Below are 27,362 nucleotides of genomic sequence, written 5' to 3'. Positions count from 1 at the left end.
ATATCTTTCAAATACATGCTGGATTCTACCTGACAGGGACTGTTACAAGTAAGTCCCATAGATATAGGTCATTAAGGATTACTGATTAACCTATTAGGTTACTTAAATCAAACTCACAAGAATTCCAGTAGCAAACAGGAAGTGAGAATGGAGATAAGTGGAGCAGATTGAAGTTATGAGAGGGTCGAGAAAGAGCCAGTATTACATTCAGATAAACAAATCCTAAAACTATCCCACTACTATAAATATCCCAATAATAACAGCTTTACAGTCTACCAAGTGATTTCACTTCCTTAATCATTCTTTTTGTTAACAATTGGGGTCAACCTTTGAAGACTGCCATTATTCCTAGTCAACAGATGAAAAGCAACTTTCCCATTCAGAATGGTCTGGAATATAGCCCTCTAGAGGAGAGGGCTTCTAAAACCTACTCTGTGTGATGCGCTGTCTTTTCTGATGATCATGGATGTAGCTCACATTTATTGAGTACATACTTTGTGCCAGGAAAATGTCTAGCATTTATACACTATAATATTTCATTAATATTCCACCAACCCTACCAAAGAGGTACTTTTTATTATTTTCATTTCTAGATCACAATACTGAGGTCCAGAAATATCTATGCTCTTCTGGAAGATTGATGAGTATAAGTGATGGAGCCATGACATAACACCAGTCAGGTTTTATTTTATGTGTTCCCTTAGCTAACGTGCTATAGAGCATGCCACCAGCAATACTGTACTTTCCATTTTACAAGTGGGGGCACATCCCTATCTTGCTTGGTCTTCATAGTGATCCCATGAGGAAGGTATTTTCCATTTTGCTTCTGAGGAAAACAAGTCCATAGAACTGATGGGATTTACTTCCTAGGACATAATTCACACTTGAATTATGAAAATCCAGGTCTGACTCTTTACCAAACCAGAAGTCTCCAGATCCCAGATAGTTTTCACTGAAGGTGTCCTTGATTCTGGGACTCTGGGAACAAAAGGAGGTAATGCATGTCTGTAGGGTCATGAGGTTGTTGTGGAATAATAGTTTAAGATGTGTCACATTTATTTATACTGTGAAATATTTGTTTAATGATGCAAAGATGTGTTGTATTCTTTTATGTTGCATTTGTTTAACTCTGTAAAGCTGTGTCATTTTGCCTAAAACACCTGATTGTTCTAATAGAGAACTGAATGGCAAATAGTTAGGTAAGAGAGAAATAGGCGGGGCTGCCAGGCAGAGAGAATAAAGAAAAGGGAAGAAGGAGGAGAGAGAAAAAGAGGAGAGGAGGGTACCAGGAGCCAGCCACCCAGCCATACAAACAGCCATGGAGTAAGAAGGGAAGACATATAGAATAAACAAAGATAAAAAGCCCAGAAACAAAATGTAGTTTAAGAGAAATGGGATAATTTAAGTTAGAAAAGTTGGCTAGAAACAAGTCAAGCTAAGGATGGACATTTATAAGCAAGAATAAATCTCTGTGTATTTATTTGGGAGCTTGGTGGTGGGCCCTCAAGAGTAAAAAACCAACTATATGAGGTCCTAGGAAGGTTTGATTTATGAGAAATAGGGTAGGGTTCAGATACGGTTTCCTTGACCTCAGGATTCTACCACCTGCTCTTATTTTGATCAATAAACCAAAAGATGTTCAAGGCAACAGATAGACTTCAAGTACAGAGGGAAAGGTAGTAGTCAGAGGAAGTGGATTAGAATCACGGGTCACATATGTTCTGCCCTTTCCTGGAAGCCTGGAAAAGCCTCAGGTTGTTAAATACTTAGTACAGTATCATGGATCTGGAGCTTGACCTTGGACCCAAATGGCAGAAATAATGGAACAGACAGTGGTTTGGGGACTACATGCTAAAAACATACTGCTCAAAATTGTCAGTGCTTAACAAAGTTAAGAGGTAACAAACTTCCTCCTTGATTAAGGAGGAAGTCGTTTCTGGGTTAACTCCCAACTCTTATAAGGATACCTTGAGGTTGATGTCATTGGGCTCCCTGATGAGGTTCATGCCACAAGTTCAAATATATTCATTTCTATTTCCATTTACTGTTGCCACTGAAATTCTTTTTTGTGGTCACCTGGGCCTCTGGAAGTCTGCAATGTACTTTCTAAGCTTCTTTTCATAATTATCTAACCCTCGGAGACCTTCAAGGCCACAAGTGGCTTGAGTCCTCATGTTTCTCATAATATATAGGAATAACAGCAATTGTAGTAAATATAGTTATTCTTCATTACTGATGTATACCACATTCATGGATTCCATCAACCTTGGATAAAAAGTATTGGATAGAGGGCCTGGTGAGATGGCTCAGTGGTTAGGAGCACTTCCTTCTCTTTCAGAGGACCTAGGTTCTGTTCCCAGAGTTCAATTGTGTGCTCACAAACATCTGTAATTTCTATCCCAAGGGATCTGATGCCTTTCCTGGCCTCCAGGGGCAGGGCACACACATGGTGCACACAGGCACATGTGCAGGCAAAGCACCGTATACATAAGCATAAATAAACATTAAAGAATTATGGATAGAGGACAACTCAGATGAACCCAGAAGCATTAGGTTAAGTGAGTTAAGCCTGGCACAGAAATGCAGACCCTGCATGGTCTCATGTAGGTATCCTAATAGGGTCCCACAGAAACACAGAGTGGATGTTGACTGTCAGGGTGTGGGAAAATGGGGAGATGGTCCTAAATGAGTACTAAGTGTGAGCTGTGAATGAGAATATACCTGGGAGATCTAAAGTATAGTGGTTTGATTATATTTTGTACTTCGAATTTGCCAAGAGAGTGGGTCTTAGCTACTTTCACTACAAGGAAAAAGGTAACTGTGGGGGAGGCTCATTAGTCAAGGGGTCCAAAAATGTCCACAGATGGAGGAACATGAGCTTGCAGACCTCATGTACATACAATTTCTGTGTGCCAGTTATAACTCAGTGAGAGGTACTTACATGCTAAGTGTGACGTGTTGGCAGTGGGAAGATGACAAGGAGAATGTGATTTAAATTGTACCAAAGCTGAATGTGGACAAACTACACTGAGGGAAAAAAATGAGTGGATGAATAAATGGATGGTCAAAAACTAAGAAATTACAAAGGAATATTTCTTATACAGAGTAAAATATGTTTGTTCAGCATTTGTTTTATTATTATAGTTTAGAGCTAGAGCCAGACACAGCAGTGTACATCTGTAAACCCAGTGCTGAGGGGGAGGGGTTGGATCACAGGAGACTTTCTGGCCAGCCAGTCAAGCCAAAATGGTATGCTCCAGGGCTAGTGAGAGACCTTGTCTCAAAAAAATAAAATAAAGTAAAATAAAAAATAAGGAGGTAGAAGCAGGAGGATCAGAAATTCAGTCATTCTTCTCAGCCACATAAGGGGTTTGAGACCAATCAGCTAGGGACCTTGTCTCAAATATAGTAAAATAACATTTGGGGTACAAGAATTTCCTCCACTCAACTGTAGCTGGTCCAGGGGATAATTACAGCCCACATGAACCAACTGAAAAAGAAGAACAGTAATGTTTTACCCTGAAGCCCAGGTCAGGCATGGCAACCATCAGCTTGTCACCCACTGATCGTGATCTAATATGTTGCTTCAAATAAGTTCTTAACAAACAATACACAAAGTTTTCCACCCCTAGAATTCTAAGCACTGGATCAACAGAGCTAATCTCAGTTTGTTTAGTCTGTGAATTTTCAGCCTCACTACACACTTTAGTGAAAGGATATCGGAATTGAAGGGACTTACTCTCATCCATGATTATCTAGATGAGAACCCAACATGCCCTATGTGGAGACTGTAGGAGCCCACACTCACACATAGAGGAGGAGAGGGAGGGAGGGAGGGAGAAGGAGGGAGGGAGGAGAGAGAGAGAGAGAGAGAGAGAGAGAGAGAGAGAGAGAGAGAGAGAGAGAGAGAGAGAGAGAGAGAGAGACTCAAAGAATGCCAAGAATGCCTGTTATGTGTCCCCTAATAAAAAAAAGGTCCTTGCCACTGTCTGTGTGGGACTCAGCTTAGTTCTAGAAGTGACTCTGTACAGTTATGAGCATGGTTGGCTCCCCTGTCATGGTGAAAAACTCAGGTCAGATAGTCACTCAATTAAGGAGAAAGATAGCAACCATTTCTATGCCTCTCCTTACCTGCTGTCATGTCCTGGGTCAGTTACCTTGAAGGCTGCTGAAGGGACTGATGGAACCCTCTAGAATACAGCCTATACTCACTCTTCCCATATTTGGGAAAACAGGATTCGTTTTGGCCCTGGCCTAAGGTTTTCACTTGGGGATTTTTCAAAACCTGGGGAGGTGAATGTGGAACAAAGCAGAGGATGAACAGAGAGGACCAGTTCTTGAGAGTGGAAAAGGCAAGATTGGGAGCACTCATTTTGCAATGCATTGGGGAAAAACATCTGGATACAAAGGTCAGCTTCCACTGGGACACAGGATCTGCTCCAGGGAGCTGGGACTGGCCAGTGAGCATCCATACAGAAAAGATAAAGTCCAGACTTAGATTACAAACAATGTGCTGTGAATAGTTTCATCATCATCATCATCATCATCATCATCATCATTATCATCATCATCATCATCATCTTTTTTAACTGTTGGAACACTTGACAGAGTAGAAGTCCAGACCTTTGTCAAGATCCCAGAGGTTCTTAAGTAAAAGAATGTGAGAAACCTTCTGAGCCAGACCACTTTAGCCCCCAAACACTGTAATATAAAGCAGTGGTTCTCCATGCAGCCTGCAGACATGGAGCTCATATGAGCCTGGGTTGGATACTTCCTTCTAGAAGAATCTCTCAATCCCCTTCAGCCTAGAGCTGGGGAGGTGCAGGGGCCACCATCAGCCCCAAGAAGGACAGAGGGTCGCAGTCAGTGGCAGCCTGGAGAAGGGGCAGGCAGCCAGCAACATTCCAGGGAAGAGGAAGGGCTGTGGTTTCCCTGTGTCCGGTTAGGAGGACAATTACTGCATTTGGTACTTAAACTCTCAAGCTAGATCCATGCCAGGGAAGGTGTGAGCATCATGAGAGGACAGTAAACAAAGCTAGACTTCCTGAAAACACTCCTCTCCAGGAAGGGCAGTCCATGGACTGTGAGTGACATGAGGAACTTAGTTTCATCCTCACTGAGGTAGAACTGGCAGACAGAAATTGTGTGTATGTCTATTAGTAATGTCTACCTCCCCACATAAGTTCTGGGATATAGCAGAGATAGTGCTTGCTTAGCCAAAGTAGAAAGTTGTCTATATTCCTTTTTTTCCCCTTTCCACTGTCTTTTAAAAAATAATTTCATTACTTTGTAATCTTAGCTCTTATACTTTAAAAGATAAGGGAAATGATAAGACTCTCATCCAAGGTTTTACAGTCATGAGAAAGTCCTGAGATGAGAGACATTGAGAAAGGAGAGTTATCAAAATTCTATGAAATGATCTGGACAGACAAGCCCTCTCTTCTAGGACTTAGCAAGATCCCTTGAAAGTACATGGTCTATATGTGGTCATCAAAAGACACCTGCATCTTCCTAAGGTCAGGAGATTAGGGTCACCACGACAAAGGCATTAAGGCAAGGTGCAAAGTTCCAACTCTTATACTGAGAGATCCGTTGCTGAGCAACCAGCTGTGTGTGACGACAGCACATGGAAAGTCTAGGAGCTCGGTGGTCCAAACCCTGGACACAGACAGCTTTGTTTAACTTTCTATTGGCAGGGTGTGAACTACAGTGATGGAAGGAGAAAGGAAGCCAGCCTCCTTGGCGGCCAGCAGCTTGCTGATAGCCCATGTTTACACTCTGCAGTATCCAAAGCAGGTCCACAAATCTTATTTCTGAGATACACCACTGCATTGATGGGACCAGGTTTTTAAGACTGAACTCAGATTTTCCTTTGGCATCAGCTGCCTTTGAACCAGCTACCAATGTTGTATGGGCTAATATGAAAAGCAAAATGCACAAAGCAGAAGGTCCTCTTGTCAGTTCCCTCAGCTTACCTGGGGGGAGGGAGGTGGTGGTTACAAGTCGAATGGAGTCCAGGTTGGCCTCAAACTCCATGCGTAGTAGAAGATAACTTTGAACTAACTTTGCCTCCACCTCCTGAGTGTTGGGATTATAGGTCTGTACCACCATTCACGGTGTATGCTGGACTGGGGCTTGAACTCAGGACTTTCTGAGTGCTAGCCAAGTACTTTACCAACTGAGCTACATCCCCCCAAGGATTCTTTTTTTAAAAAGACTCTCACACTGTAGCCCAGGCTGGCCTAGTTTGTAACCAGGCTAGCCTTAAATGTATGCTAACCTTCCTACCTCAGTTATCTTTTGAACTCTGAGATTCCAGGCATGCACTCTACCATACCCCACTTGGGCATTTGTTGATGTTTTGGGACATGCTGGGGAATTGAATCTAGGGCCTCATACAATCTAGACAAGCCCTCTCCCACAGATCTACACTCCTAATCTACACCCTTGTGTTTTCTCATGGATCTTGTGAGACACTTCCATTCCCACAGCATGGGCATAGGCTATGAAGGGGGATCCTAGAGGTGGTAGCTGACCTGGGGCTTCTGACCACTTCCGAGTGCTTCTTCCTCAAACAGCCCTTTCCTAGACACCCTTCCTTCCTTGGCTATGATCTGTGGCTTTTTGGACAATAGAACACAGCTATATGACCCTCGCTATGAAGCAGACGTTAAACTCCCTTGAGAATCGTATCCAAGTAGCTTGCAGGAAGCAAAGATAAGAAAAAATAAGGCCCTTTTATGGGATTCCTTCCTCCCCTGTACCCACACTTCTTAAATAAGAACAAGCTGCTGGTGTTCCTGGGCCTGAGGTCTTCAGGCTACACTCGGAGTCTTATTCACTTCATGGTTCTTACATTTCAACTCTTCATAAACTTTGTTTCCAGTGTCAACTTTAATCTTTAGGTTGGCTATACCTGTTTATTATACCTCCCAGTTTGGCGAGACACTGGTGAGTTTAGTATTGTGGTAGCTTAAGAATGTAATCCCATGAGGAAAACGTGTGTGTGTGTGTGTGTGTGTGTGTGTGTGTGTGTGTGTGTGTACTTGTGTGTGAATTCTAATTTTCAGAATGACATGCTTTTATTGGCCTTAGCTTAGGAAAGGGGGAGCTGGAGAAAATCAAGCAGGAAGGCTTTAAATCTCGCCTGTCTCAGTCCCAATACCTTGAAAGGAAACATGCTGTCTAAATGTGTTTTGTGGCCCAGTTATTAAAAATCTGCAGGTTTCACTATGCAAATGCCTCCTGCTAGGAACCTCAAGCTTAAACTGTAGGTTAGCTTATGGACAATGGAAGCTTTACACACACACACACACACATACACACAGACACAGACACAGACACACACATACACAGACAGACAGACACACACACACACACAGAGGGAGAGAGAGAGAGAGAGAGAGAGAGAGAGAGAGAGAGAGAGAGAGAGAGAGAGAGAGTTGCTTAAACCAACATCAGTGTCACCTTGACAAATAACACCTTGTTTCAGTGTGCTGCCTTTAGTGAGGTGTTTTTCTGCATTCAAAGGGCACCCTTCTTATAAATGACTCCTCTTCTATCCTTTCTGCCGACATTTAAAAAACGAACATTAAATACAGCTTTTTGAGCTCAAATATTTCATTCTTCCCTTGACTTTTCTGCTGCATAAGGACCCAATTTTACACTAGGTACAGTTGGTTTCTATACATGAGAAAGCTACAGATCCTTAGAGAAGAAAGGAACTTAAGGAGTTCATAGGTCAATTTTTTTCTAAGCCAAGTTTTATAAAGCATAAATTAGTTCTAGGCATGGTGGCTTATGCCTATAATTCTCACTGAGAAGGCAAAGGCAGGTGGATCTACATGAGTTTGAGGCCAGCCTGTTCTACAGAGGGGGACTATGTTTCAAATAAACAAACAAAAGCCAAAGATGGCTTAGGGGGTGAAAGCATTTGTCATGCAAACTTTATGACCTGAGTTAGATCATAGACCTAGAACCCCTAGTGGAAGGAGAAACCAACTCTAGAAAGTTTCCCTCCAACTTCCACGTGTGTGCAGGAGCATGTGCATACCTATACTCATACACACAAGTACCACACACACCACACATGTATGCACACACCTACCCACACACCACACACACATTAATACTGATAAATGAAAATAAATAAAAAAAAAACAAACAGAGAAAAAGCCTGCCAACCGACCAAACAAGAAATGGACACTGGAGATGGCCATTCACTTACAAATAAGTCCTTATTAAGGTCTCACCTTTGAAACTCACTAGATGTGATTCAAAAAAAAAAAATTAACAAACTCAAGGTAGTTTGCAGAAAATTTCATGTATCCCTGTCATGTGCTCTTGGAGTGCTTGTGCCTTTCACTTCTTTGTGGTCCCCATCACTCTGGGTATAACCTCCTGCCCACTGTGACGATCTTTAGCAACTTTTCCTGCTAGATTGTAAGTTATAAGAGGGCATAGTCCCTGGAGCCTAGTTCACTAGTCTACTGCGAGTCCCCAGGACAATGCCTTGCTCACAGCAGCTCCTTACAACACACTTTGGTTTAGAAAGCCCCTTTGATAGCACTCCCGATTTTTGTTTTCTGTCTATGCTTCTTGGCATCAAGAGCTAATACATTAGATGGTTCTCTTCTGTGACGGAGACAGTCCCCTTCTGAGCCCCGCTCAGCTGCCCCCTCCTCCCAGGTTCTAGCATCTGCTCTTCTCTCTTGTTGGACTCCACTGAGTGGTTTCATCTTGCTGCTCTCACCTCTAACCTCCTTAGCTACTAGACTGAGTGTAGACAAATGGAACTGCCTCTTATCTTCTTTGGTATTTGAACCCCTTTATGCTGTCCCCATCTGTCTGGGCGTCTGGGTCTAGTGCCAAATCTCAGCCATCCACTCAAGGCCAGTCAACTTGGAAAGAACTGCTCTTCTTATTTCAGACCTGGACATTTCCTCACAGAGTGGTCCACTTCTAGTTCATGCCGTAGCTTACAAGCACTCCAAGAGCATATGACAGGGATACATGAAATTTTCTGCAAACTACCTTGAGTTTGTTAATTTTTTTTTTTTTTTTGAATCACATCTAGTGAGTTTCAAAGGTGAGACACTGCCTTGCTAGGAGAGCTCATTCCTTCACTGTCTTCTGGAAAGGGACTCCTGAGGGAGGGAAGAGCAAAGCACATCTCCATAGGGAGACTGTTCCAGGCGTTTCCATGAAACAGAATATATACAAGTTTCGGGAAATTGTGAAAACCCAGGCCAATCTGAGAGCCCTGTTAAGCTGGGTAGATTTTCCATGACATTTCTGGTCTTGGCACGTCACCTCAGAATTATCTCTTTATTTGCTGCTGCTGTGGGCTGCTCATAGAGTATCAGGGAAGTTCTGTGCATGTTGGACCTTGTGCCATTGAATGTAAACTCTGGACACTATTCATGTTACCTATGTAACTCCAGAAAGCACTTTCTGCCCTTTCAATCTCAGACTTTTCCATATTAATTACACCTTGTCCTTTTCAGACACAGAATCTCATATATCACAGACTGGCATTGACCTGGCTATATAGTTGCAGATGGCCTTGGACTTTAGACCCTCTTTACTTCCAGGGTGGTGGGATTACAGGTTTGCACTACCACATTCAGCTTTATTATACTTTTTGTGTAATAGTGTTGAGAGTGAAACCTAGGGCCCCACATATGATAGGCACACAACCCTACCACTGAACTAATCCCCAGTCCTTTCTCATCTATGAACATGAATTATAGTCTTTAGCAGCTCTATAGCTTGGTTGTAAGACTCTCACATGATAATACATATAAGATGTTTTGGAAAACACAAAGTGTTTTGGAGATGGGGAGAAATCAAATATCAGCTGTTTACAGAACCCTGTCTTCCTTCTTCATGGACTTTGTCCTTGACATGCCATCTGTGTGACTATCTCCTTATTTATAGTTACACAAATCACTTTTTGAGAACTTGTTTCTTGAAAAATAACTTTACCCATGAAATGTATTTAAAATAGAAAGCATCATAAGACATGGCAAATGGGGCTGGAGGAAAGGCTCAGTGGGTGGTTAAGAGTGCTGGCAGCTCTTCTAGAGGAACTGGGTTTGGTTCCTAGAACCCACATGGTGGCTCATGACCATCTGTAACTCCAGTTCCAGAGGACCCAATTCTCTCTTCTGGCCTCTGTGGGCATGAAGCATGCAAAGATATTCAGACATGCAGGTAGATAAAACAACTGTATACATAAAAATAAAATAGATAAATCTTTAAAAAATAAAGTGAATAATGGAACAGCTTCATTAAATTCTAATTATATGAAATTTCCTTCTAAGCACTTTGGGTTGGCTCACTGTAACTTTAACATGAATCTGGGTAAGTGTTTGAGAAGTCAGACATGTCAGTACTGGAAGGAGACTTCCTCCCTGATAGAATCTGAAGGATTTGAGATCTGAAACTGGGAGATAGATTCTGGTAAATGTTCATGTCTGTGTATTGACCAAATTCAACCCATGACCAAATTTATGACCTAGACTTCAGAGCACTGGAAACATACTAGGAAAGGAGGGAAGAGCTAAGATTGAATTTCCTATCTTTCACCTTTATCAACAGTTGAGTCTACAACCGAAGCAATTCATTTTATGCCTCAGAGCCTGAGTTCACCCTCTTGTAAAAGCAGATTCTTGTAAAGATACAAGAAACTGAACCAGTGCAATGCATGGCCCATTGCCTATGCTTCAAAAGATAAGTCGATACACTTTATGGAAGAATAAGGATGCTGTTTTATTCTCTCACATGGACGGGAGGGCAGGGTTGAGGAGCTTGGGCTCTAAGAAGTAGGGGATGGCTGATAATAAACTAAGAAGATAGTATGGGAGACATTTCTTCACCAGTAAAGACAAGAGGACTATTGCCTAGAACATGGGAGGCTTGAAGTATAATGGATAGAAAAAGGAAGATAATGAAAGTAATTAGTTGTAGCATTTGGTAGGTGTGTGTAGTGGTTGTTTATGGATGTGCAGGTGTGTGTGTGCATGTGTGAGAGAGAGGGGGAAGTGGAAGAGGGAGAGAAAGAGAGAGACAGAGAGGCAGTGCATACACAGAGGATAGTGGATACCCTGGAGTGTCATTTCTCACCTTATTTTTTGAGATGAGGTCTCCCACTGGCCTCCAACTTGTCAAGTAGGCCAGGCTAGCTGGCCAACAAGCCCCAGAGATCTACCTGTCTCTGCCTCCCCAGTACTGGGATTATAAGAGCATGACACCATGCTTGGTCTTTTTAAAAACCATGGGTTCTGGGCCTTGAACTCAGGCCTTCATGTTTGCATTGCACTAACTTAACTTTTTAAAGTAATAATTTTAAACACCAACTAACTGAGCAATTTCACCCAGAAAAGAATTTGAATAGAGTTATCCACACTTTCAAAATACTTTTCACCATAGTCAGTGTGGTATTGAAGGCTTGGCTAAAATTATAAAGCACTAAGCCACATTGATACTAAGCATTTTTTTTTAAAGGGTGGAATGCCAACTCAGAGTCTTCAAGATAAGAAGAAACACTATGGTCCAGAGTCTTCTCAGCATCTCCTGTACTTCAAAGACTCTGCAGTTGGCAGTGAGTCCACTGTTTCCCTAAGCTTGGTCAAGGTGGCTACAGGAAGACAAACCACTGCAAATCCTCACAGATGGAACTTTTCCACTGGCCTATTTTGGTATAAATATTAATCAAGGGCTAGAAAATTAAACTAGATACGGGTCTGAGCTAGAAGCAGTTTGGCCTCAATTTCTGCCAGCTCTTTAGGAGGGCCAGATCTTCTGAGACGTGCCTGCTGTTGTTAGGAGACTAGGGCTGACTGCCTCCCTAGCCTATGGAAATCCCTAGAACTTGTTTTCAGGGAACCTTTAGCTAGAAAGCAAGAGCTGCTGGATTCACAGGGAGGCCTGAGTTGGTTCTTTGGAAACCAGAAATATATCAAGGCGTGGCTCCTCTGCATCCTGTGGCCATTGCTTCCATAGAAAAGTTGGAGCGAAGATAATCTGACTTTTGACATATTTGTCAAAGATTCCGAGTCTGGCTTGGCATGCCTTTCACTTGGTTTCCTTTTGGTCTTAAGATGTCTCCTGGGTACCCCCAAGGACAGACATCAAGAGGTCTGCCTTCCTCTACCCCTGCATCCCACTCCTCCTCTGATGGCACTGGTTTGGGCTCACCAATATAAAGGCTGGAGAGACAGCAGTGAAGCCTGCATGGGGCCCCACTGAGGGAGAGGGAAGTGGTTTTCTCTCTCTCTTATCCATCTGCATTATACCCTCCATTCTCATGTTCTCTTTCCCTCTTTTATCCTCCCAGGGATGACTGTTTCTGTCAGGAGATGGAGCAATGCTCCCCCCGTTCCCTCAAGTCCATGCATCTCCTTCACACCTTACTTTCTCTGTTCCATCCGCCATACTGCTGAGCCCTTCCCATGTGCCAAACTAACAGGGATCACACAGAGGGCAATGAGGCCAGGTGGGGGAATCCGGAACAAACAGAATATTGTGGTACGGGAATTAAGGCAAACAAGACAACAACTGCAGATGTCCCTGGGTCCTTCTGAAGGTGACACATACACTCAGTAGGAAAGCAGATGAGGGTTAGGAGTTCAGAACAGAGAGGGCCTCATCTGACTTGCCAGCCTCATCGAAGATGGGTGCATGGGGAATAAGGCCTTCTCTCTCACACCTCAAGCAGGTGAGTGTACAAGAAAGTCTCTTCAGGGAATTGGTGGCAGATCATTTAGGGCAGGCTGGCTGTTGTCAGGTCCGTGACCAAAGGGGGACCATCACTGAAATGGTAACTCCAGACTAATGGAAGGGACATCTGAAAGCTCCAGCAGCAGCTCCTTGAGACAGGCTTCTTCATTGTGGTATCACCAGGCTGCTGCAGGAACTCAGCCCTCAGCCTACGGTGCCTTAATCATCTACTCACAGATCCATCTTCTTTATTCTTAAAGATTGTCTCTTAAAACCTTTAGTGGTACTTCAAAGCAAAATTCACACAGAGCTTTCCTCCTTTTGTGCATGTATATGTTGCCTGGGTGTATGATGTATGTCCATGTGTGTGTACCTGTGTGTGTCATGATGTGCATGTGGATGTCAGAGGGCAGCCTTGGGAATTAGTCTTTCCCTTTCACCTTCTTTGAAAGACAGTCTCTTGTTCACTGCTGCATATGCCAGACTAGCTGGGTGGCGAGCGTCTGGTTCTCCTGGACCCAACTCTCATCTTCCAGAAGGATCATAGGGATTGCAGATGGGTGTGCTACTGTGTCTGTCTTTAGAGTTTAAAAATGTTAAAAAATCTCAAGTATTCACTTGATTACTTTATAGGTGTATTCCCTAAGACCTCTAATCAGATAAAATACAGAAAACTTACATTCCAGAAAGTTTCCAAGTGCCCTTTTCTTGGCAATAACCACCTCTTAGAAAGAGAGTTGCTATTCTGAGTTCTACCACTGTGGATTTCTTTTTCTCCCTGTTCTGAAAATTATACAAAAAAAATTCTATGATACTCTATTATTTTGTTTCTTCTTGTTTAAGATTACTGAGGTGGTTTCATGTATTGAATTAAAAAAAAAGCTTAGCAGTTTCTATTATTAAATATCCACTCTCATGTTAATGGGGATTTGAATTGTTTCCAATCAAGGGTTGTTGTAGGTAAAAATCATTCCAGACACTCTTGTGTAAGTGTTTGTGGTGGACACCCCTGATCCTTTCTCTTGACATATACCTAAGAGTGAAACTGTTACAAGGCAGACCCATGTTAAACCCCACGAGAAGCTACCAGCAGCTTCTTGTAGAATCATTTTATTTTATCTTCTCCCATGCAACATTGTGTGACTTCTAGTTGCTCCACTTCTTTCCCAGACTTTGTAATATCTGACTTAATTTCAGCCTTCCACTGAGTATTAAACACAACCTCATTATGCTTTCTTTCTGTCTTTATGCTGTATTTCTAGGAGAAATAAAGATGTCAATCCGCCTTGTCTTCACGTACAGGCTGTTTAGGCCTCTTCTTGATGTACCTCATCCAGTCTTTAATTTTAGGGGTTGGAAAGATGGCTTAGTGATTAAGAGCACTTGCTGCTCTTGCCATTGACCCACATTCAGTTCTCAGCACTCACATGGCAACTCTCAACTGCCTGGAACTCCAGCCTCAGGGAATATGATGCCCTCTTCTGGCCTCTATAAGCACCTGCACACAAATGGTGCAATACTGATATGCAGGTATCCACACCCATACTTATCATTTACATAAAATGGTTTTTTAAGTTGAACATTTGGAATCAGTTTGTGGAAGTTACCTATATATTCTGGATACATTTTTCAAATGCATCCATGTGTGTAACACTTGGGATGTTTTCTTTTTGTGTATTACCTTTCACCTTTTGGTGGTGTCTTTTAGTGAAAGCAAGGTAATTTTGATGGACAGCTCTCTCATTTATTTGTTGCATATTCCCTCTAAATGAGAAGTCACAAAAGTACAATCTTGATCATAGTGTCATTATTCTAGCATTCCTTATGGCAATAAATTACAAACACTCTGCAAATTTAATATTTTGGCCAGAGGTTTGGGGGATGGCTTACATGGGATGGTATTTACTGTGCAAGCATGAAGGTTTGATTCCCAGCACACATATAAAAGCTGGGCTTGGTAATGCATGTTTCTCAGCCCTGGGGAAATGGGGACAGGTGGATCCCTATGGCTCACTGCCCTACATGTACATGCACATGTACATTCACACACACACACACACACACACACACAGACACACACACAGACACACACACACACCTGAAAAGCTGTGCTATTACTTTGCTTTAACAGTAATTCTACTTTCCTTCCTTAGTATTCTCAGTTTTTATGTACACACCTTCCCCACCTTTTTGTCACACTGGGTACAACAGTGCTGAGTTTTTCTTAAGTATTACCCAGGAGTGTGGGAGTTGTTTTTTTTTTGTTTTTTGTTTTTTAAAGTAACTCATTCATGCTCATTCATTACCAGTCTGGCCTTTTCATTTTAAAAGTCCTTTCCCAAGAACAGGATTGTTGGAGGCACAGAAATGCACGAGGATGGGTGGAGAGAATACCCTTCCCAGACAGAGAAATGACACACTCATAAAAGTGATCTCCAGACCAAACTTAATGGAAGTCCATGTCCCTCAGCTGAAGGCTTATGCTAGGTCTCCAGGAGCTGGAAAATGACCCCAGGAATGGCAGCTTTCAACCTGACCAGCGTGAAAGACTTGGCAGAAGACCTGAAAACAGAATTTCAGGAAACAACTGGCCATTCAGTCTTGAGCTGACCATGGAAGCAAAGAGAGCTACTGGGGAGAAGCTGCAGAGACAGGGCTTCTAGTTCAAGACAAGGAAGAGCTCTCTAGAGATTTGAGAAGTTAAACAGCAAGCTCACAAGCAAACAAACACAAAACCTGATCTATTCAGGAGGCAGAGATGTTCTCATCTCTGCCCACTTCATCCTGCATTGATGGTTCTGACCATGGAGGTTAGGCAAGATAGTGTTTTGTTTTCTTTTTGAGGCAGGGCCTCATATAGCCCAGGTGGACCTCACACTCATTATTTAGTTGAACTTCTGGTACTTCTGTCTCTACCACCTGAGCCATCATGCCTGGTTTATGCAGTGCTAGGAATGGAGCCCAGGGCTTTGTGCATGCTGGGCAAGCACTTTAGCAACTGAGCCACGTACTTGAATACTATGGTACCTTGAGTTCTCCTATTCCTCTTTCTTCTCCTTACCTCTGTGCTGGGGTGGGAACCTAGAGACCTGTCGATGCTAGAAAAATACTCCCCCACTGAGCTACATTCTTGACCTTCTACAGACTAGCCTTGGAACCTTGAACAGGTCATTTGGCCTTGCTGGGTCTGTGGCCTCATCCATCAGAAAGAAAGCAGAGGATCTCTGAGGTCTTTCCCACCCTTTAAAAATTAATTTTAATTGTTTAAATGCAGAGCACAAGCATTATTCAGATAAGAATCCAGCGATTTCCCCTGTGACAGTCCTAACCCTGTGCCCCAGGAAAGGTGGAGGCAATGATGACAAGCCTAATTAGCTACGAATCTTATTCTGGGGCTGTGTTTTCCTCTTGAGTTGTTGGGGCCTGTCAGCTGTGTAGGAGGACAGACTTGAGTTCCTCCACTAAATCTTACCCTTTCTTCAAGTCCTTGCAAATATAACTATGATTACTGTGTTTTCATTTTCCAAAAACACTTGGCAGCAAATCATCTGAGGATTTTCCCCAGGTCATATACTCATACACACACCACATGTAACTAACAAAAATCAAGAATAGTCAATCTAGTGACTTTTTTTGATATTCAACTCTTATACATTTCATTGTGTTTTATCACCTGCTCTATAATGCTTTAATAAAGAATCTGAATTTTCAGAAAGAAATCACTGTGATGTAAGACTCTGGGTCTTGAGGACCAAGGATTTGCCTTTTAGAAGGCTGACTGTCATCTGCAGGGTACATCAAGACATGTTCTCCATTGCCATGGTGGCCAGCCCTAATATCCCACCAGCCCAAAGGGTCTTCATTGAGGAAAAGGAACATGTTTTCAGATAGGAAAATAAAAGATTCATGGCTAGAATGGAGGACTACACTGGAATGCATCTCCACAGTTTGAGACAGCTGATATCCCTAAGTTAGACAGCAAGTGTGATGGGGAATATTAGCAGCAGATCTGGAAGGCTCAAAGCGGGACTGTGGCCTGGTCTGTGTCCATCCTCATCTTTCAACACACAGTTCAAATTGCCTTCTTGGGGAGGCTTCCCTAACCTCCCTGAGGGAGATTAACTACTTCTTTTCATCTTCCTCAGACTCACTTCTGTACCTCCAGTCAAGACACTGCTGAGATTCTTGGATGATTCCTCTTTCGAAATCATCAAGGTTGTGAGTCCTTTTCTTCCATTTCTCCACTTCTCAGGCAAGTAATAATTGTATAATATATGTGTGAACAGACTAAATTCTCTCTCCTTCGTTTCCCTCCCTCCCTCCCTCTCTTCCTTCAACAAGTTCTGACTATATAGCCCCTGCTAAACCAGTATATAGCCAGTTACATAGCCTAGCCTAGCTTTGAACTTGTGGCAATCCTCTTATTTCAGTTTCCTGAATGCTAGGAGTACAAGTGTGCACAATCATGCTTAGCTTTAAAAAAGAGCAAATTCTTATACTTGACCAAGTCAAATGTGGGTTAGATAGTTTCACTGGCATAATAGTTTATTGTCTATGTAAGACTTCACTCTTGTCTTCTAATGGTGATGACAGCTACATTTAACACAACTGTTATACGCCAAGAGCTATGCTAAGGGCTCAAAAGATTATTGTAATGAAAGGGATTTTAGGTCCATTTCCTGATGAAGAAACTGAGGCTCCTTTCAAAAATGACTTAGTCAAAACATTAGAAAGTGAGTAGCAGGGCTCAATTTGAGTCTTGTTTGTCCCCTCCAGCAGCCTCAGCTCTCTATCACTATAAATATATGAATATCAGCTTTCATGTATGTATAACTGTGTGTATGGATATAAATATATTAAATATATGTGTAAGGCTGTTAAAGCTTTATTTGTGATGGGAAGGGACCTCCTGGCTGTCTGATTGGAAGGGATCTCTTCTCAGAATACTGTTTTGAGTGCACAAATCAAAATCCCAAAGAAAACCAGTACTACTGAAATTAAATAAACACATAAATTCTGAGCTGTGGTTTATTAATATAGGAGTGCTTTAAAATATTACTAGTAAATATTGGTGGCTATCATCACTATCTTTTCAGAGCAAAGGTGAATATAAATGGCATGTCCAAATTCAACCTAGCTGAATAATTACTGATGTCCATTGGTATTTAAGGCCTGGGATTCTAAATATCAAAGGCCTTTGTCTTTATTCCTAGTAGAAGGAAGCCCTAACTTTCAATGAGAGAGTAGAGATGTGAAGATGCAACAATTTTGTTCACTAAGTTGTCTGGTAACCCCAGTTGTAGCCACAGATCTCTCATTGAAAGACACACCTTTCTCATGATTGAGGAATATAGTTCAGTGGTAGAAGGCTTATCTAAAAAGCTCAGGGCCCTAGGTATGATCCTTAGTACTGAAAAAAAAAAAGTAAAATGATTTGGCCCAGGATAGTTGCACACACCTGAATCCCAGAACTTGAAAGGCTGAGGCAGGAAAATCTGAGTCAAGACCAGCCTCAGCTACACAGTGAGACTCTACTTCAATAAAGAAAAAGAAAAGTACCCCTGCCTTTATCTACCAGTATGACTTCAAAAGAATCTCCCTTACATAATTATCTATCCACTGTCCCTCTCATTAGAGCCAAGTACTCTTACGTAGGAATCTGGAAGGCCCCCACAGCCAGCTGAGGTGGAGAACATAGGAGTGCCTTAGCGGGTGGGTGGCTGTCCTCCAGGATGGGGACAAAGCTGGGATCTTCTTTCCTTCTACCTCTTGTAGCCAGAAGATTACTTGAGCCAGTCACCTTGATGGTCAGTCTCATGAATCAGTAGCTAGAAATGCCACTTAGTCATGTGGCCCAAATAGATGCTGTCTTCTTAAGGACAGGTTTCTTATAGGGCATTACTCAGCCAGTAGCCCTTTCCCTGTTCTTTTATCCATTGGTGTCCCTGAAATCAACTCAATGAAGAAAATACTACCTAGGGTTCAGTAGTCTTTGAGGACATATACTTAGACAACTGGTCTACCTCTCTATCAGCATGAATGCTAAAGCTAGGTACTGATGGGGCCTGGGAGCTACTTTTTAACTGTTTCTGATGTTGCTTTCCTAAGAGTTCTACTCAGGATATAAAAAGTGGGCAAAGAATTGATACATTCCACTGTTACAGTGAGGCAGTATATCTGGGGTTTCTCTGAAGGTATACAGTCCTGGGAGATGTGAGGATGGCCAGGGAAAGGATTAGTGTGCTCACACATGCCTATGCATGTGTATGTGTGCGCATGCGTGCACGTCAGGTGGGAGGTCAAGGAATATGTAGAACCTAGAACATTGACATTGTTGGGCCTTTCTATTACCATATGAAAAATGAATTCCACCAGATTCAAGTCAGCATTGTAGGAATCTCAAGTGGATGGAACCTAGTAAATGTTAAATAAATATTTGCATAGGAAGAAATGAGTGTACTTCACTGTATTTTATAAGCAAGGTATCTAAGAGTGAGTGCCTGTGTAAGGTCACAAGTGCAAGGTTGGACAAGGTGAAGGCTGCTGTTGAAAGGTTGGAGAGAGATCTAAGATGAACTGCAGCTATTCCCATGATTTTGCATATGGTGTGGCCCGAACATATTTATGGCTGGATCAAGTTTAGCTACAAAGAGAAGGTCCTGCCATCTGATATCTTAGAAGCTGCCACATGTGATGTAGACAAACTGAACTTGCTCTTTCAACATTCCAGTACTTAATGACCTATGAGATTCTTGCTTTGTGCTGATGAGAAGGAATGCCAATAACAGCAGGGGGAACATGTTTATTGCTTACTTACCTCACTAAACTATCTTTAAAATGTAGAACTACTATTAGCCTGTGTTCTAAAATGAGGTTCAGCAAGGATAAGTAACTTGGCAAAAATTATGGACCTGGCAAATAACAGAATAAGATCTTTTCTCTACATCACTATGGTTGCAATATGTGGATCTCCCCCTACCCCATGTGTACATGTGTATGTATAAGTATATGCACATATATAGAGAGGTAAGTATCAAGTGTTTTCTTTAATCACTCTCCACCATATTTTATGAGACAAGACCTCTCATTGGGACCTAATGGCTCACCAAGTAGCTAGACTGGCTTGTCAGTAAGTTCCAGAGATCCCCTTGTCTCTACCTAGGACAGTTCTAGGATTATAATAGAGACTACCATTCAAGTCTGCTCAGCTCTTTGGCACAATGATTCATTCTGCATAGATAGGTTTTTACACAAGATCAAATGTTTTAAAATAATAGAGAAAAAAATCAATCTATGAACAAACCATATGGATTTTCAAAAGCCAACTGGGGTTGGACATCCATTGTCTTTGTCCTTCAAAATAACAGTGGCTAAATAGAGCCTTTAATTTCTTCCCCTTTAGCAATATTATGTCCTTTTAAAGCATGTCCTTGTGGGAGCCTGGGCTGTGGTTTTCTTGTCCTGATTCATGTATTCCTGGGCAAAGTATGAGTCAAGCTGACCAAGCATGTTGAGATGTACATTCTCTAGAGAAGCTTATCCTCATACTAATATAGCCTGGAATATTTGGGTCTAGTATTGCTAGGATTTATTTTAAGAACCAGGATAATAGGATAATAATGCGATTTCTTGAATTGTTCCTGTACAAGATTTTTGACTATAGGATATCACTAGCCTTCTAGAAAATCAGGAAGAATATAGAAAGTTTGCGTAGTTTCCCTGGGAATGGCTTTGAACTGATGAGAATGACACTCCTGGTCATATACTCCTGGTGGTGCTCACATACATCCCAGGAGAAGAGACACTTGGTGACACTGGGCAAATGCTGGGAAGTTGTCCCCCAGACTATCACTGAGTTTAGTGAGATGTAAGAACTTAATCTACATGTGAAACTTATAGCAATAGTCACCTTCTTTCTTTGGATAGATGAGCTGTGATGGGAGAGACCCAGTTTTGACTTCTTAGCCTGTCATGTTGGGCAAGCCATTTAAACTTTTAGCCTAAATGTATTCATATGTGGAAAGGACACTGTTGTGTTCACATGGTGGCTCTGAAGGCTAATTGTAATGGTGTCAGAGCACATGTCAGGCATCCTGAGTACCCTGGAGGTAGGCGTCTACTCTTTCTCTCATTTGCTTTTTCCCCAAGCTTGTCTGTCTTAACCGAGAACAGACAAGCTTGCTGGGAGGAAGGAATTCGAACAGTTGACAACAGTACCAACAAGCATAGTTTTTTTGGGGAAAAAAAGTAGACAGGTTAATTTCTCATATAAAAGAACAGAGTCCAGCTACAGAGCTGATGTGAGAATTTCATGCTTTGTGACTGCCTAGTCATTTCTGATTTTGTAACAGCCAGGATCTGGGCTGATAAAGTGGCTCAGGAGGTAAAGGCAATCAAGCCAGACACCCAGAACCTACATTGTAGAAAGAAAGAAACAACTCCTGAAAATTGTCCTCTGATATGTGCACCATAGCATAACACACACACACACACACACACACACACACACACACACACACACACACATACACACACACACACACACACACACACACACTAAATGAGTAAGTAAGTGTAATAAAAATAACAAATGTCTGCCTAAGTATCTAAGCTTAGATACCAAATATGTGTCAGCTATTAAAAAGAATCTCAGTGTCCACAGACTCCTGCTTTACCTTTAACTCCTAGAGAAATTCCACAGATGGCATTTTCTAAAGCTCCAAGAAAGTTACCAGGTTGACATACATGACACCAAGAATGTTCAGGACACCAAAAATGTCCCAAGTGCAGTCAAGGAAGCCCCCTGATCTTGAAGGAATCCCATAGAAGTGGCTTTTGGCCCTACACCTGTCAAGGCAGTGACAGCTGCTGAGCAAATCCTCTTCCGGTAATATAACGGAAGAAGAGGATTGGTTTCAAAGGAAAGTAGTGAAGAGTACAGTTGTCTCTTCCTTTGGGATGTTCTAGAAGGCTGCTGGACGCTTCTGATTTCCCGAGAATGGAGTGCTAGGTCTGCTTTGCCACAATCACTTGTTTAGGAGATGGTCTGACATAAAAGGCAGCAGAATGTAGGTAGAAGGAAACTGGATTTTTATCCAGCTTTCACCACTTCTTAAGAAAATGACCTGTGCATAGTCCTACAGTGAGTAAATGCCTGGATTAATAGTAATGATTATTTGTTATTTAGTTCATTCATTTTATAGTGCTTGGGATAGCATCCAGGCTCCAGAGTGTGCTAGGCACATGCTTTACCTCTGAAGCCCGTCTCCTCTCATGCCTATATTAACTGCAGTGATTCAACCACCTGCTAGAAAAATGAATGTTTAAATGGTGTTGGGGAAGTGGGTGGTGAGATAAGAGTACTCCAGGCCTGCTATGAATCATGGAAAATCTCTGCTTTATTATACATAGACTATTTTGAATATGTGAGTAGGGAAGATAGGGTGATTCTCCGGCACCAATCCAGTCCTATGCCTCTTCTGGAACCCAGCTGGCTCACTCTCATCTCCTCCTGGAAGTGGCATGAAGAGGCTGGGTGGGCTGGTTTTCTGCTCTGCTGAGTTCAGCTTGTTTTTGTCCTGCCTCAGCAACCCTACAGTTCCTATGACTAGAAGATCCCACTCCTGTCATTGCAGGGGGCTGCTACTGTGCTACGTTACCTGTGACTTCCTCACTGAGCCTTTTCAGACACACCTGCTTGTCAGAATGAGTGTCTGCTGCCATCGGCAGTGTAATGGTTCTCTCAAAAAGACTTAGAGAGGGCTGGTGAAATGATGCAGCTGGTAAAAGCTTTTATCCCACCAGCCTCACCACCTGAGTTCGCTCCTTTGGACTCACAGTGGAGGGAAAACTGACTCTTGAAGGTTGTCCTCTAACTTCTACACATGTGCTGTGACACATACACACACACACACACACACACACACACACACACACACACACACAGAGAGAGAGAGAGAGAGAGAGAGAGAGAGAGAGAGAGAGAGATACACACACACACACATACACATAAATAAAATAAAAACAATAATCTCTCCCTTTTAGCTCTTTTTGGGGACAAGTTGCTTTCTTTACACACTTAGGAGCATGCCTCCAATGTGTTGGCTGTTAAGGTCTTTAAGTGACATTTTAATATGTTTTTAAGACTGAGGGAGCCAATGACGATTCTTGAGGAGGCCTGTTTATGTTGGACTGGCCTGCCCAAGCCATGTGCCAGAAATTTTGCACACAGCAGGAATTAGAGGTGAAAACAGGAAGGGCTTTGGACATAGCTGTGGACTAACCTGGAGTGCGGGCTAGCCAGGAAGCATATGATGTGGAGATATGTGGAGAAAGATGCCTGGTTGAACCTGGACACAAACCTGGATATCCCATCTCTCACTGCTCCTTGGGCGTTGTATTGCGGAGTGAAAAACAGTGCTTTAGAGCCAGGACATTGGTACATGCAGCAGAGTGAGAGCGTTAAATCTCTTCGTCTTCTTCTAGTTCATTTGAAATCCCTACAAGGGTCTCCTGGACATCAGGGGATCTTTCAGAGCCCACTAGGCTTCTAGGCACCTTTTCAGCAACCTCTGGTCAGTAGTTTGACTCCTGTGAGTCTCACTTTCCACAGCTAAAAGGTGATGAAGAGCTCCAAGTGCCCCCGCCCCCTCCCAGGGCCCAGCTCTATATCTCTGAGGTGAACTACTCACTGACTGGCCCTCCAAGTTCAGAAGGAGAGACTTGATTCTACATGAATACATGCTCTATGTGTTGGGTGAGAATGGAAGTAAGATCCTTCGTCTTTTCCCTAGCTTATCAAGGGGTATGGGACACATCTGGCTTAGGTATAGCTGAGAAATAGCTGAATGCAAGTTGCTTACTATTTACTTGGGACAGCAAAAATTAAAGCATGTACTTTTTGTACCCACATACTATCAAAATGTAAATAAACACTAAACATTCTAATGGCTGATTTTGTGTGTCTCTGTGTGTGTATGTATGTACAGTATTTATGTATGTTCACCTGTGTGCAGGTGTGTGTGTGTGTGTGTGTGTGTGTGTGTGTGTGTGTGTGTACAAGTGCCTATGATGGCCTAAGGCCAAACCTTGTCTATTTTTCCTCTGGAGCCATCCACTTCCTGTTTTTGAGATAGGGTCTTTCACTGGAACCTGGAGCTTGTCAAGCAGGCTAGACTGGGTGTCCAGCAAGTCCCAGGGATCTGTCTGTCTCTACCTCCCCAGTGCTGAGATTACACATGCGTGCCATGGCTCTTTCTGTGGGTGCTAAAGGTTAAACTCAGGTCCTTATGATTGTGTAGCAAACACTTTAACAAATGAACTATCTTCCCAGTCCTACTAATGGGTGGTTTTCACTAAGTGTGTGGATGCTGAGCCTTTAATATACATCAATTCACTAATTATCACAGTAACTGTGAGAAGTCAGTGCCATTATTACCTCTAGAACACCAACACAGAAGTTAGTTACCTTGCTCTAGTGCAAAGCTAGTAAGTGGTGGAGCTGGGATTTGAACTCAGATTTGACACCAAAGCCTGTGGCAGTAAGCAGAATTTTTAATAAGCACCTGAAGAACAAATTTATCCTAGTAATTGATGCCATCTAGAGATGGGTATTTGACCTTCTAGGGTCTTTTTTTTGCCAAGGAATGTTGGCAATTTCACCATGCCCAGGGACCTGTCTGTCCTGGGGAATATCTTTTTTCCCAAGAGAAAAGCAAATGATGGCTCAAGAGCCAGTGGCTTGGGACTGTTCCCCAACTTCTACCCCTGCGGACAAGAGGACACATCCCACAGCTAGAGAGGCCGACAGCCTGTCTGGGTTCAGTCACATGATCTCCAAGGCCACTCCAGTTTGGGATTTTATATTTTCTCTTGAAGACCTTTTTATGACTTCCCAGCTGCTGGGGATTCCCACCCCTCCCAATCCTTGGGGGACAGGGCAATGGGGAAACTGAAATCCATGTTAAGCCCTTTCACATTTTGTAAATAGGTCCTTTGCAACTCCAACAGTCTGAAATTGGTTCAGAATGTCTAAGTGTGATTATGCTCTCTGAAGCCAAATGTTATAAACCCCCCGACAGTTGCAGAATTTAAAGTAAATACACAGTAAACTCTTTTCAGCAGGCTGTTGATCAGACACAGTATTTAGTCATGCTGCACCATTCAGCAAGGCCTTCTTATCTCAGGTTCCCTTCCCTTCCCTCCACTCTTTAGGTTGAGGACATTGGTTAATCCATCCCGTGGTGATCTTCCCCAATGGTTGAAATTCCAAGAGGTAAAAAACACCAGCCCTTTCATCTCTACCCACTTCATTCTTTCTCTAAGCCTGTAATTGGATCTAAAGGGAAAATAAAACCTTTGCAAGCCAAGAAAGTTGGCACTAGACGGTGACATGAAGATGAACATGTTCCATCTCTAATCCAGAGAATCGCACCCTCCTATGCAAGGGACAATAAAAACAAGGCTTTCTCTAATCATGGCCTGGGCTTTTGATGAAGGGAGGGAGTGTCTTTATAGACTCTGTCTCACATTCTACGATGTCAACCAGCTTATAGTCACACACTCCCAAACCGTTTGACCTCTCTGAGGACAGTGAAATGCTGTCACCATCCCTGAATTCTGGTATTTTGACTAGATTTGGGGCAGCAATTCCAACATACCATCCCACAGTGCCACAAGTAGAAAGATAATCCCACATGCACCCTAAGCAGCCAGTGTGGGCCTAGCGGCCATATATTCTGCACTGTAGGTGTTTTCTGAGTTTCATTGTAAGCATGTGACCCTAGATTGGAACAGAAGTGAGGAAGAATGAGGCCTGTCTTCAAACCCTTGAGAAAAATACACAGCGCAGTAAGAGGGAAACCTGATTACTCCCTCACTCAGGTCTCTGTGTTCTGGGAATTCTGGAGGAGAGGTGATAGCGGATTCTGCAGATAGTCTGGTGAATGCATCAGGGGGATGCCTGGATTAAGTCTGATTGAATGCCATGTGCAGAAGGATTCACTAGGCTCAGGGTGGGAGGGCAGGAGGTCTAGGGCTTTCTCTCCACCCTCTCTCTTCTTCCTGCCCTCTACTCACGTCTTTCTATTTTTTTTTCTTTTGCCTCTCTTCCTCCCACAACAATGTCAGCAAAGAAGGTCTTGGCCCTGCAAGATGAAATACTCTGAAAGTAGATCTTAATAATTACTACTTGGGGAGATTTAGCTACACTATCAACAATGCTATTACAACTGCAGGGGTGTCCCTCCTCCCTATATTTTAGTTAGGGAAAGTGTAACTTGGTCACTGTTGTACAGCTAAAATGTGCCAGACCCAGGGCCAGGGTTTGAACACCTCTGCCCCCCACCCCCAAGCTATCTTTCTGTGACCCTGTATGTCCTGTTTCTCCATCTGGGAAGCATAGGTTTGTCACTTCTGCCTTCCTGTCCCCTATGTCTTCTCATAGTTCAGCCCGCTGCCTTCAGGGTGCCTCAGGTAAGCAGGCAGCCAGCTTGGAGCTGTAGGCACAGCTGGGGCCCCTTCTGCAGCAAGATACCCGTGACCTTCTGGGCTCTGGGCCAGTCCTTCTTGAAAGGGAAACGTGCAGACCCTGGGGACAGAAATTAGTTTCCCTGTGCTAGAATGGCTACTACTGCCAACAGCACCAAAAGAAGCTGTTTTGTGTGCTGGGGAAACCACACAACTCTGGGAGGGTACCAGAGTGGGAGGACTTGTATCCTTCCTAAACTCCCAACCTTCACTAAAGCCACATCAGGGAGGCAGAGAAGTGGAGGGGGGCAGGGAGGGGAAAGCCAGGGCCGTGATCACAAACAAGTGCCTATCCTTTCCTCCTACATTTTTACTTCAATTCACCTTTAATCAGCATCAGTAAAAAACCAAGACACGGTGTAAATACTTTCCTTAACAATGGCTTTTAAAGAGTGGATTTGACGGGTGTGCCTGTTAACTCAAATACATATTACCACCTAATTCTGTTTTCTGTTCGCTCTGTGGATTTGATGCATCCCTTAGGGTGTCTCTAGGAACTCGGTGTGTCTGAGAGCAAGGGGAACAAGGAGGATACACCAATACAGAAGGATCTCAGGCTCACCTTTTGTACTCTGGGGTTGAGGTCCTTAGCCACCTTCGCCATCCTGGGGATGCAGAAACAGCTCCTGGTTTCTCAGGCAGGGGCGCAAGGGCGTGCAGAAGGGACAGTGCGGCTGGTGGGTCAAGTTCAGGTTTGCGCGCTCAGCGGGCAGCTCTGTGCTGAGCCCAGAGCTGCCGACCGCTTTAATTGGAGAGCGGGACTCCCTCTAAAACGTCGCCAGCCAATGCTCGTGGGCGCCCACTTAGGGCCAGCCAATTAGAGCAAAAGGGCTGCTCCCCTCCCGGAGGGTGGCCTCTGCGGGGAAGCTGAGAAAGCGGCTAAGCTCTACCCTGACGTCAGTGCAGCCGGCAGCCCTGCCACCTAGGGCTCACATCTGTCCCCTAGGCGGCAGGAATCCCTCTCCACGCCCTTCTCCTTTAAAGGGCAAGGAGAAGAGGGAGGGGCGGACGAGACCCAGGCAGACCCATTCAGGTCAAAAGAGAGCAAATAGGAGAGCCAAAGTATTTTTAGAGCTGGCTCCCAAAAATAAATGCTGAGCAGTCCTCTCTGC

At 43.2% G+C, this 27,362-nt stretch overlaps 1 protein-coding gene across 1 annotated transcript in view; it reads right to left on the bottom strand.

The window, feature by feature from the left end:
• The window catches only part of Lmcd1 (LIM and cysteine rich domains 1), a 65,067-nt gene extending 37,968 nt beyond the window's left edge, over positions 1 to 27,099 (bottom strand). The window contains exon 1 of the mRNA XM_036181482.1: positions 26,813 to 27,099. Coding sequence (XP_036037375.1) covers positions 26,813 to 26,854 — 42 coding nt within the window. The 5' untranslated portion in view covers positions 26,855 to 27,099. The remainder of the gene's footprint in view (positions 1 to 26,812) is intronic.
• Between the last annotated feature and the right edge of the window lie 263 nt (positions 27,100 to 27,362).

The sequence above is a fragment of the Onychomys torridus genome, chromosome 3 (assembly GCF_903995425.1).
Source record: "Onychomys torridus chromosome 3, mOncTor1.1, whole genome shotgun sequence".
Classification (NCBI taxonomy): Eukaryota; Metazoa; Chordata; class Mammalia; order Rodentia; family Cricetidae; genus Onychomys; species Onychomys torridus.
Note: the sequence above shows the minus strand (reverse complement) of the source record. Positions and strands in the feature narration are given on the sequence as shown.